Raw genomic sequence first — 12,988 nt, 5'->3', positions numbered from 1 at the left:
GCATTCAAGACCCCTGAATGCAAGACATCCTCACAAACAAATGCTGTGCGATTTTGATTTAGAAGCATTATATGGATCTTGCAATTCAACTTGCTGTTCAATTTCATGCCAATAATGATCAAAATCTAAGAGCAATATAAGTAACTAAGATAAGGCATGAAACCTAAATCATTGCTGAAGGCTATCAAGAGGCAGAAAGCATCAATTAGAACCCAAATAAAATTAACCAGTATTTTGCCTTTGATGCCAAGTTTGGGCACGAAGATAACAAAATTGGCAAAATGATAAGAGAAATGGGCCAAAACTGACTGAGACATGGATCGACATGTTGAACTGTTAAAAAGAACCAGAAAGTTTGAATCAAACCAACAAGTTCGAACTTTGTGTAGTTTCATTTTTCAGCCTCAGTCATAAGATGATTCAGCACAGATGAATCAATCAATTTTAGCCATTTACTTTGCTAATTATTTTCTTACGCACTAGTTTTTCTCCAATACATATAAACTAAAGATGTACAAAAATTATTTTTCCATATATAAAGTATGAGACAGTATCCCTTACATCAGATTTTAATTTTTTCTCATTTTTTTCTGTTTCTTCCTAAATTGAATTATCATCAGCGGTCATTCGTGTCCGAGTGTGATTGCTTTCAAAGTGCAGGGTCTTGGCAGTCAGTCCATAGGTGAATGCAAGGACCTATTCTTGACCTGCATGTTCTTGCACAGTGAAGGACATCAGTTTTCAGGTGGTCTTCGGTCAGGGTTGGCTTGATGCGCCTTCCTCTTGACACATGTTTCCCTTTCACCCTCCATTTGTGCCTCTTCAAATTCCACAGCACTGTTGGTCACAGCTGACCTCCAGTTTGAATGCTCAAGGGCCAGGGCTTCCTAGTTCTCAGTGCCTATCCCACAATTTTTAAGGTTAGCTTTAAGCCCTTTTAAATCTCTTTTCCTGTCCACCAACATTCCGTTTTCCATTCTTAAGTTGGTAGTAAACTGCTGTGGGAGATGGTGATCAGGTATTCGGACAACGTAGCCAGTTCAGTAAAGTTGATGGCGAAGGAGCATCACTCCAATGCTGGTGGTCTTCGCTTTTTCCAGCACACTGATATTTACCCACCTGTCTTCCCAATAAATTTGCAGGATTTTTCAGAAACAACAGCAATGGAATCATTTCAGAAGTTGAGTGTGATGTCTGTAGATGGTCCATGTTTTGCAGGTGTATAACAAGGTTGGAAAGACAATAGCTTTATAAACATCTTGGTATCCCTACAAATGTCCTGATCCTCAATACTCTCTGCATCATTCGGAAAAATGCTGCACTCACAGAGCTCAGGTGGTGTTGTAATTCAGTGTCAATGGAGGTGGCTGCCAAGGTATCAGAAATGGTCAATGTTTTCTAACGTTACACCATTAAGTTGTATTTCCAGCATTGCAGAGGGATTGGCTGGTGCCTGCTGAAAGGGCACTTTGGTTTTCTCAATGCGGGGAAAGCCAAGCTTTTTGTATGCTTCTGCAAATGTGTTCAGAGTGGTTTCTAAATGACTACATTATCATCAGCATACTGGAGTTCTATAACAAATGTTGTTGTGACCTTGGTTTTGGTTTTCAGTCCGTGGAGGTTAAACAGCTTGCCATCTGTCCAATATATGATGGGTAACTTTGGGAGACATTGCTGTCCAAGACTGTTGCCATCATGTCATCAGAGGTAAATGCGCTCTGAACACATCTTCACAAGAAAGCTTCTCAGAAACAGCCTGAAGGCACACATCAATCTACCCACTCACTGCACTGCTATTCAACACTCTTATTCCCACTCAATCTCAGGTTCCTCATAACACCCAACTGCCTTACTGTAGTATTTCAGTTGCCCATCCCAATCCCTAAGTAACTCCAACCTGTTCTGTTACAGACGAGTGCGCCTCTGAAATTCTATTATTTCATTATACCAGGATAGAAGCACTGTAGAAACTTAAAAGTTTGGCTTTACTTTCCATCAAATCTAACAAAAAATATTATGTTATACAAAATTGATAAAACATTTTACTTTCCATGCGAGTTTATTTCTCTGCTTACATGTTTATTATCTGAATGTATCTGTTTGCTAACAATGTCCTCCAGTGAACTTGCTATCTGAATGTGAGGCTGATTTGCCCCTTTACAATCAAGAAGTGGACTAGATATTCTTATCCTTGTGAATCACTGGCTTCCTATTTTAATAAGCAGCCAACTGCATCCTGACTATTAGAGAGCTGCCTTGAAACAGGTTGTTCTTATTATCCCACTAGATTTAACAGCTGCCAGTCTTTTCACTTGATTGCTTACATGTCATCAGTTTAACCCTATCATTCTTAGTGCAACCAACATACTTTATAAAATTTGTTTTACATTCATTTGCTAATATATTTACATAATAAAAGAAAATTATATAGCTAAAAAACTATGCATCAATTCTTCTAAACCACATTTATCACAAAACCATACTTTACGAAGTATTTTGATCAATTTAGTAAAATACCCAAACATCTTTTCTACAGTGATTCTTTCTAAATCCAAATGCTAGATTGTTTTGAAACAATGGAGTCCAAAACAGAAAAAATAAATGCAAATGAGGTTTTACTGATGATTTCTACAAAGACATTAATCACGTCCATACTCTATTTGAAATATTCTCCAAATATGTATATGTCAGTATGAGTACTGCTCATATAGTCAAACCCACAAAGACTTTAGATTAGCCACTTTTCTACTACCAACAAATTCACATGCCAGGAAGACAAACTCATATTCTTAAATGTCAAACCTCCTGAATTGAGGCAGGCATTGAGAGATTCTCCTTGTTCTTGCTCCTCCCCAATTTTCATATCAAATGAATTCATAATAATATAAGCCTTGTCACTAACTGTGCTACTTAGGAATAGTGCAAGGTATATACTATATGTGCCGATGTTGAATGAGCCAAAGTGATACAAAGAGCCAATTACTAACTTGTGGACTATACAAGAAAGGTTTTTTTTAAGCCATTGTTAACACATGCTGTTCTCACTCAGAGACCACAAGACTAATCCAGAACACATTCAGTTCCAAAGACAACAGCTGATGCAATGCCACCCACTGCTCCGTAGTTATACCACTACATATGTTACAGGCAATTCCCAATGAAGTCAACGTTTACTAATGATATGCAAGGTTTTCTGTTGTGTGCATAAATTCTGAACAGGCAAAGTATTTCATTAACCTAATTACACTCCTAGAACAACCTTGCATCCACAATTATTCCTATTTCATAAATGGGGAGCAGAATGACAAAATAAATCACTGAAAGAGGCTGATTTTTTCATGACTGAACAGAATTCTAAAGCGAGGGCTCTCTAAGACCAATAAGCAAGCTCTGCACCAAAATGGCCATATACAAAAATAGTTAAGTATTTGAATATGCACTTTTTGAGAAGACATTAAAAACAAAACATTTCAATTGGATGTTGGCCAGTAACAAGTTTATGTCAAAGGAACAACCTTTCCTTCTCTGTTCACACTGTGGACAGAAGGCATTCCACATGGTTACAAGTGAGGTAAGTAGCAAAGAAGCAGAATCAGCAGGAGGAAGAAAAATTATTGCTCCAATACTTACCAACACATTGATATTCTCCTTCTGACTCAGCAGTGACCGCACCTCCTCTATATCACGGTTAAAGATGGCTTGGACCAGAGGAGGCTATAGAGGGGGGGAAAATACTGTTAATAAGCAAAAAGGATATACCATAATGCACTATGCTTTCTCCTACATCACCATAATCTGCGGCCACTGATCCCACTGACTGTGTCTCATGGCAGTTGTAGTCCAAAACATAATGGCTTATGTTTTGTCATTATGAATTGCTGGAATTCATCCTTCCTCCTCATGAACCCCTCTCTCTGGCATGCAAATGATGGTCAAAAAGAATAGATTAGTTACCTGAATGCATATTTTATTTCACTTATAGTAGTTCAGGTGCGGGAAACCTTTGGACTGCCAGAAGTTCTGGACTACACTCTTATAATGAACTGCCATTAGTCATGTTGGGTGGATGTACTGGGAACTACAGGGCAAGGCATCTGACCGGACCAAAGATTTTCACCCCTGATTTAACTGCTAGTGTGCACAATCTTTCTCCTTTGCTTCTTCTGGCTCCATTCGATTATTTTCATATATATGTATACAGTGTCCCCTCACTGCTTCGCGGTTCACTTTTTGCAAATTCGCTGTTTCGCGGTTTTTCAATAAACTCTAAAATACTATTATAAATCACAAAAAATTACAATTTATAGTCTAAGGAAGGGAGGAAGGAGAAGCCAAAGGGAGAGAAAAGGAGCTCAACTGGCAACAGGAGGAGAAGGAGGCGATTTATCAACACACAATTAGTTGATAAAGACTTAAAATAGTGTATAACTACTACAATAATGTATAAATCCAAGCTGGGCAAATACCTGTATATTTTTATTTTATTTTAAGTGTACCAGATGTATGTTGTATTTCATGTTTGTATTGTCTGTGCTTGATAAGGCCAACTGGCTAATCAATAAATTGTTGTTGTATAAATATTTAAATAAATATAATATCCCTACTTCGCGGATTTTCACTTATTGCGGGTGGTCCTGGAACCTAACTCCAGCAATAAGTAAGGGAACACTGTGTGTGTGTGTGTGTGTGTGTGTGTGTGTGTGTACATACATACACACACAAGTTTTTAAAAAATCGTTTTCCAAGGAGCAGGCAGCCTATGCTTTCCAATCCTTCCCCAGTATTGCTAGACACCCACCCATTTCACACACAAAGTGGCTAGTTTAGCTCTTCCAAGAGTTCAGTGTGTGTGTGTGTGTGTGTGTGTATGTGTGTGCCTTCAAATCATTTGTCACCTAATATGGACCCTATGAATTTCATAGGGTTTCCTTAGGCAAGTAATATTCAGAGATGGTTTTGCCAGTTACTTCCTCTATGAGGGATACCCCTAGATAACACAGTGAGGTTTGTTTCCAGGAACCCCAGCCTCACCCCCCCCCCACCCATGGATACCAAAATCTGTACATGCGCAAGTTTCATTATATACCCCTTATATAAAATGATGACATTAAGGGTTGATTTTTTAAGCATTCCCAAGCCATGGTTGGTTGAATCAGTAGATCAGGCCTTAAAAGCCTGTGGCCATCCAAGTGTATTGGAAGCCAGTTCCCAGAATTTCTCACTGGACAAGCTGGCTAGGGCTTCTTGGAATTACAAGTCCCAAACACCTGGAGAGCCACATGTTGTGCACTACTGCAGTAGATAAAGAGCCCACTGATATGGATGTAATATGTTTAGTAATGGTAATAGTCTCCCAATTTCGATATAAGGATTAATCAAATGTAGGGGTGCCTCCCTTACATTAGGGAGATAAAGCACTGGTGGATTAACACCATCTGCTTCAGTTGCAGCTTTATATGTTCCCCTTTGTCACCCCCAAAGAATCATTAAAATGTCAATGGTCTGCTAAATGTCCAAGAAATCTCCCCCACTGCATGACCCTGGTGCTAGAGTTTTGGGCATGCTTCTGACAGCCAGGGCTTCAGGACCAGATTCCACCGTCCATCATAGAGGTTCTGCTGCACAAGTGGTCCACTTATTGTTCACCAGAAGACTATAATAATAATAATAATAATAATAATAATAATAATAATAATAATAATAACAACTTTATTCTTATACCCTGACTCCATATCCCTGAAGGGACTCGGGGCGGCTTACATGGGGCCAAGCACAAATAGTTTACAGACTAGACACCTTTGCCTTAACAACCAGCTTTACAGAAGCTTCCACAAGAGCTCTTGCATGCACAGAATTACTTCAGCTCATCCCATTCAGATTGTCTATATGATGAAAATGTGAAAATGGCACCCACCAGCCTCAGGCCCAAGTTAACTCTCAGTTTTTTCTCCGAAACTAGGGAGAATGTTTTAAAAGGTCCATGTATCAGATGGTTATGGATAAGAAAAGGTACCTATTACAGAGAGTATGTAGTTTAAATATAGCTTGAACAATCAAGAAATTTCACCAACACATTCACATTTAAACATGTTGCATTCAAGATCATGACCCAAATATGTTATATCACATTTAAACTGTTTTTACACTAATTAGATTTCATTGACATACTCAAAAAAGGAAAGCCTCTGTATTCTGTATTTTATATAATTGTTTTAATTTCATTCATTTAGATTACCACCTATTATATGCCAGAAACAAACAAGGTAAGGTAGTAAATGACTTCCCTTTTCTCTTGAAAATGCAGCAAGGTAGGCAGCTAATTTGTATTCTGACTTTACAGAGGTGTAAAAAATGCTGGAATCAAGTCTGATTTAAGTTTACATAGGGATCCTATTGCTGAGACACAGCTTGATCCCATACCTCAATCTCATGCACCAGGGTAAGACTACCCACTTGCACCCAAACAAAAGAGCATCAGTACACTAACCACTAAAATCCAAAATCTGCCACTGTAGTATTTCTTCAAGGTATCCTCTTCTTTATAGCTAAGCCTAGAAATACTCAAACTTAAAAATACTCAATTTATCTGAGAAGAAAGTACATTGACTCAGGAATGTCAATGTACTTAACTCATCAGCAGCTATACCTCTTTTCACTACCCAGTAACATACCAACACACTTCAAAATCCTGCTGCTTATTTCTCCGTATGCTGATCAAAATGTACATTCATTTTGACTGCATAATTGGACCAAGCCTTTCTTAATGGAGGCACAATACATAGCACACAAGATCTGAAAGACTTAAGAGTCATTGTTGGGAGCTCTAAAGTGCAAAGCATACATCTAACAGGAATACACGAGCAAAACAGTTCCTTTATCCTCTTGGCACAGTTCAAAACTGCAGTCGCAATAAGAGAAAGGAAAATCGTGCACAGAGTGGTACCCAGTACCCTCACAGGCCTTCTTACGTACATGAATACAGGCTAGTACAAGGCAGTACTAAGGCCTATCTCATCTGCTCAGCTCATCTTCCACCGGAAAACCTTCAATCTTTGTTCTTTCTTCCACAGAAGCCTTTCGGTCCAGCTAACCTCTGGTTTGGAGCCAGCATGATGTAATGGTCTTAGTATTGGGGTCTGGACAAGGGTTCAAATCCCTACCCAGCCATAGGAACCCCTTGAAAAATTTAGGAATTTTTCCTTAGGAAAATTATACTCTCTTGCCCTCAGAGGAAGGCAATGGCAAACTTTCTCAGATCAATTTTTCCAAGAGTCAGAAATGAAAGTCAGAATCATGTAGCAACAAGAAATAACCACTGGTTTACTCAATTCTTGGATAAAGCAGCAAAAGGGGGGAGACATCAAAGGAAGAGATGCATCATCCTAATGGAATGCAGGGAACGTAGCATCCCTTCTTAGAAAGAGTACTTTCCTTAAAGATCATCATGCCCCTGCAATTTGGTGTTGCTCCTTGAACAACTAAGGACACACCCACACAATGTTCATAAGATGCTTTAATTACAAAAGCCCACATCAAATCTGTGTGTCTAATGAATGTTCAAGTACTGGACATGGAAAGTCTAATGACAGCATTCCCTGCAGATGAACAGGCATATTAAAGGATCTTAGAAAAATGCTTCAAGTTCTAAGGAGTCAATTTTAAATATTTTCAACCAGCCAGAATCCATTCAGACGGGAAAAAATAATTCCAATTATATAAAATTTCTAACACAGACTTTTAAAACTTGGAAATTTTTCAGCCCTGAGCAATTATTTATCCTACAGAGCTGACATAAAGATAAATGAGATTTATTCCAGAGTATTCAGCAATTAAATATACTATAGTGCTGATTATTAATCTCTCTCAAACACATTCCAATTATTTGTTTCCATCTTTCAGAAATGGAAGTAACAATGCACCAGTTTGTGTATCTACACTGGTCCCAGACAACTATTTTATAAAACATAGCAGTATGAAGAAAAGGGCCATCTCTGTAAACCACCCTTCAGGCTAACACTGTCAAAAATAAGCCTGGGACTATCTGAATGAAAATGCCACTTTACCCACTATTCCAAGAGACACTGCACCATCAAAAGTAATGTAATTTAATTTAAATGAACAGAGTTTAAATTCAAACACTGCAAGGAAAATGTATTGTCCATGTGCCAATAACCTACAAACAAATAAGTGAAGAGAATACTTCCAGGTGGGTGTGATGTTAAAAGAATGGGTATTTGCATGGTGCTTGGAAGAATGGAAACTAGGCATTCATCCATGGGTTTATTTACTCAGACTCCAACTACTTTCTACAATAAGGAAAACAAGCTATGTTACAGAAACATCCAGCCACAACCTAAGAGTATTACTTACATCCTATAAGTTACACAATATATTGTATGTAATGATGAACAGAGGTTTTGATTCCCTCAGTTTTGACAGTACTTTATCATTACTTTTAAAAAAATCTTCTCAAAAAAAGGATTTTGTTTGTTTCTTATTGTGTCAGTAAGTTGCTTCTGGTGTGGGAGCATTAGCCGTCTACAGAGATGTTGCCCAGGGGACACCCAGATGTGTTAGATGGGAGGTTTCTCTCATGTCCTCCCAAGCTAGAGCTGACAGATGGGAGCTCACGCTGTCTTGCAGTTTCGAACCGGCAACGTTCAGGTCAGCAGCTCAACCTTCAGGTTAGCAGTTCAGCCGACACAGAGGTTTAACCCATTGCGCCACCGCGGCTCATAAAAGGATGCAAGATAAACTCAAAAAATAACTCCCAATAAGTGCACAGACTAAGGAAGTTGAAATAGATTCCTCTTGTCCATTCGGTGGCAGGCAAAAACCTTTCTATTCAGGCAGGCTTTTAAACAAGATGGTTTTAAGACCAAGCCAGGGGGTGCTGTGTTTTATTTATTTTAATAAATTTGTTTAATGGTTTAATTGCTTTTAACTATATCTTTTAAATATTTCTATGTTTAATTCTGTTTTAATGTTTGTACATTTTTAGGTATGAAATTATACATTGCATTGCTTTTATTGTTAGTTGTGTTGGATCTCCTTTTAAACAGATAAAGTGGGGATAGAAAATAATAAGTAAAAACAGTAACAATTTAAAAAAAACACTGCCTGTCCCCATATTACATAGCTTGAGACAAACCCATAAATGTGTACACAAAGAGGTTACAGACAGGGCAAGATGTAAGCCTTGCAAATGTAAAATGCACCAGTATCCAAAATTTGACTTGTTCATCTGCAGAAATGCAACCTAATATGTTGCATATACATCATGGAAAAATGATTTGCCTATAAAAAGGACTCTTATATAAAAGGAGGTTTTTGGGGAAATGACAGGCTTGGTTCATTTAAGCATGTTTAAATAAGGAAGTGAAAAAGAGGAAACCCCTCAATCTGGGGGGAGTGGCAAAGCGAGGTGCAGTACTAGATGCAGCACTAGACTATTCCTAAGAAATAATGTTGCCACCTGGATCCCAAGCCTGCCTTTAAGACAGATGGAAGAATTGTACAAAATTTTCTTTTGACAACAGAGGAGCGGAGAGGAGAAACCACCTCTAGCGAAATCCCCTTCCGTGTTCCGCTTCCAGAAGAGAGAGTGCATCTATATTGCAGAATTTATGCCATTTGACACCACTTGAACTGCCTTGACTCAATGCTATGGAAGGATATTAGATTGAGGAGGGGGCAAGCTTGTTTTCTGCTGGTCTGGAGACTAGGACACAGAGCAGTGGATACAAATTGCAGGAAAATTTATTTCACCTGAACATTTGGAAGAACTTCCTGAACATAAGTGCAGTGGAATGTGCAATCTCAGAGTGTGGTGGGGTTTCCTTCTCTATAGGTTTTTAAGCAGAGGCTGGATGGCCATCTGTTGGGGGTGATTCGACTGTGTATATGGCAGGATGGGATTGGATTGGATGACGGGTTGTTGTGAGTTTTTTGGACTGTGTGGTCATGTTAACTTCAAGATTGGTGCAATGTCCAATGTTTTAGGTTGTCTATGTTTGATGTTTTATAGATTACTGGTTTTAATCTATTGTTATATGCTATTTTAATTATGTGTTCTCTTTTATATTTTGTGAGGCATTGAATTTTGCCATTACTTTGTTGTGAACAACCCCTGGGAGGACACAAAGCAGTGAGTTTTCCGGATTGTATGGCCATGTTCCAGGAGCATTCCCTCCTGACATTTCGCCCACATCTATGGCAGGCATCCCCAGAGGTTGTGAGGTCTCTTGAAAATTAGGCAAGGGGGCGTATATATCTGTGGAAAGTCCAGGATGGGAGAAAGACCACCTTAATTAGTATTGAAAAGCTTTGTAGATTCCTCAGCCTGGCTGAGGAATCCTTTGCTGGGAGGTATTAGCTGGCAGGAAGCAGCAAGGCTTTGAAGCTGCAAGGCTTTTCAATGCTAACTGCCCCACCAGCACAATAGACATCTTGAGCAATGATCAAGGAACTGGAACTGCTTCTCTTCAATGTTTGATGTTTTGTTTGATGATTAATATAACAGGTTGCATTTTTAATTAAATTTTAGTCGTTAAGTCATAATTTGTTTTTATATATTGTTTGTCAATTTTTGCTATTATAGGTTTATTGTTGTTGTGTTCGGGCACTGAATGTTTGCCTTTTATGTTTGGAATCCGCCCTGAGTCCTTCTGGGAAGATAGAGTGGAATATATATAAAGTTTATTATTATTATTAGTAGTATTAATTAATTAATCAAGGTGATCAATTGCAACATTCACACTTGCCTAAAGCAGACAATAGGCCTTTCTCCCACCCCGGACATTCCACAGATATATAAATCCCTCTTGCCTAGTTTCCAACAGACCTCTCAACCTATGGGGTCCCTTCCACACAGCTGAATAAAATCTCACATTTTCTGCTTTGAACTGGAATATATGGCAGTGTGGACTCAGATATCCCAGTTCAAAGCAGATATTCTGGATTATATGGCTGTGTGGAAAGGCTCTGAGAATGCCTGCCATAGATGCGGAGGAAACGTCAGGAGAGAATGCTTCTGGAACATGGCCATACAGCCCGGAAAACTCAGTGACTCCGGCCATGAAACCCTTCGACAAAGCATTGATACTGGCGCCTTTCCAAACTACAACCCCCAGAATGACATAGCATGGAGCCACTGAAGTGGTGTCCAACTGCGTTAATTCTACCGTGCAGACGCGCCCTAAGGCGGCGAATCTCCCCATGATGCTCTCAGGCATCATGGACGGGGGAGGGGCGCCCTGGAAGGAAACTGGTGCGACAGAAAGGAAGGCCAAGGAGAGAAACGAGGCGGGCAGGAGCGCTGGAGAGGGGACGCAGCTTGGCACTCAATGCTAGGGAACCCTGGGAGTTGTGGCTTTTTGTTGACGCGCCACCAGCACTCTTCGGCTGAAGGCCTTGCAAGCTGCAGTTCCCCAGGGCTCCCTACCATCGAGCCATGGCCATAAGAGCGGGGCCAAACTGCGTTCATCCCACGGTGAGAGGAGGAGGAGGGAGGCCTGCCGCGCTGCTGCGCCTCCTTGGGCGGGAAAGGCGGGCGTTGCCGAGGCCCGCCTTCCTCCTCCTCCTCCTCCCCTCGCTTCCCAAACTGAGGAGGGGGTTTCTCTGGGGCAGCGAGGCCTAGAAGGCTGTGGGGAGCGAAGGGGGGTGTTTCCCGCCAAGCGAGGAAGGGGCGGCTCCGCACTAGGCCGCGCATCCCCAGGCTCGCGTGACGGGCGCGGCCGGGAGGGAGGTTTGGAGGAGGCCTGGTCTTTCCCGCGGGGTACCTGGTCCGTGATGCTGAGGATCCCCATCTCCGGGCGGGGCCGCCCCCACCTCGCTCAGCAGCAGCAGGAGCGCCGCCACCGCCGCCTCCGCGCTCCCGGCATCGATGGCGTTTCAGCGGCCGCCGCGGCACGCAAGCAGGCAGGCAGGCACCCGGAGAGGCAGCAGCGCCGAGGGAGGAGGAGGAGGAGGGACTGAGCCCGCCCTCTCTCCGCAGGAAGACAGGCGGGCGAGAAAGAGAGCGGGCCCCGCCGGAAGAGCGCCCCGAGCGGGCCGGCCCCGCCACTGCAGGCCCCCGAGCAGAAGGGGGCAGGCGCGCCTGAGCGAGCTCACCACCAGCCTCGCAGAACAGCCATTGTGCGCATGCGCTGCCCCAGCAAATTGTGTACAGTACTGGACTACACCTTTCAGGAGCCCCAGTGGGGCAGCGGGTTAAACAGCTGAGCTGCTGAACTTGCTGACCGAAAGGTTGACAGTTCGAATCCAGGAAATGGAGTGAGCTCCCGCTGTTAGCCCTAGCTTCTGCCAATCTAACAGTTCGAACACATGCAAATGTGAATAGATCAATAGGTACTGCCCTGGCGAGAAAGTAATGGCAGTCCATGCAGTCATGCCGGCCACGTGACCTTGGAGGTGTCTATGGACAACGCCGGCTCTTCGGCAAGGAAATGGAGATGAGCACCAACCCCCCAGGGTCAGACGCAACTAGACAATGTCAGGGGAAAACATTTACCTTTACCTACTACACCAGGGGTCCCCAAACTTTTTAAACAGCGGGCCAGTTCACAATCCTTTGGACTGTTGGAGGGCCAGACTATAGTTGGCCACCGAGCAATAATTAATAATAATGATAATAATTAATAATAGTAACAGCAATAATAATAAAAAGAGGGTTGGAAGAGACCCTTTGGGCCATTGAGTCCAATCCTCTTTTGCCTTTATGCACCGAAAACACAAGCAAAGCACCCCTGACAGATGGCCACCCAGCCTCAATGTTAATAATAATAATAATAATAGCAATAATAATAAAAAGGGTTGGAAGAGACCCCTTGGGCCATTGAGTCCAATCCCCTTTTGTCTTTGTGCACCGAAAACACAAGCAAAGCACCCTTGACAGATGGCCACCCAGCCTTAATGTTAATAATAATAATAATAACCCAAAATGCAGACTGTGCAAGGAAACCGATGAAACCATTGATCATATCCTCAG

General features: G+C 41.5%; 1 protein-coding gene across 2 annotated transcripts in view; it reads right to left on the bottom strand.

The window, feature by feature from the left end:
• The window catches only part of ankrd52 (ankyrin repeat domain 52), an 83,096-nt gene extending 71,132 nt beyond the window's left edge, over positions 1 to 11,964 (bottom strand). For both annotated transcript variants that reach the window (XM_062970933.1, XM_062970934.1), the window contains exons 1-2: positions 11,781 to 11,964; positions 3,631 to 3,714 (exon numbers count right to left, since the gene is read on the bottom strand). In XM_062970933.1, coding sequence (XP_062827003.1) covers positions 3,631 to 3,714; positions 11,781 to 11,807 — 111 coding nt within the window. In that variant the 5' untranslated portion in view covers positions 11,808 to 11,964. The remainder of the gene's footprint in view (positions 1 to 3,630; positions 3,715 to 11,780) is intronic.
• Positions 11,965 to 12,988: the final 1,024 nt, after the last annotated feature.

The sequence above is a fragment of the Anolis carolinensis genome, chromosome 2 (assembly GCF_035594765.1).
Source record: "Anolis carolinensis isolate JA03-04 chromosome 2, rAnoCar3.1.pri, whole genome shotgun sequence".
Classification (NCBI taxonomy): domain Eukaryota; kingdom Metazoa; phylum Chordata; class Lepidosauria; order Squamata; family Dactyloidae; genus Anolis; species Anolis carolinensis.
This window is presented reverse-complemented; position numbering and strand designations above follow the sequence as displayed.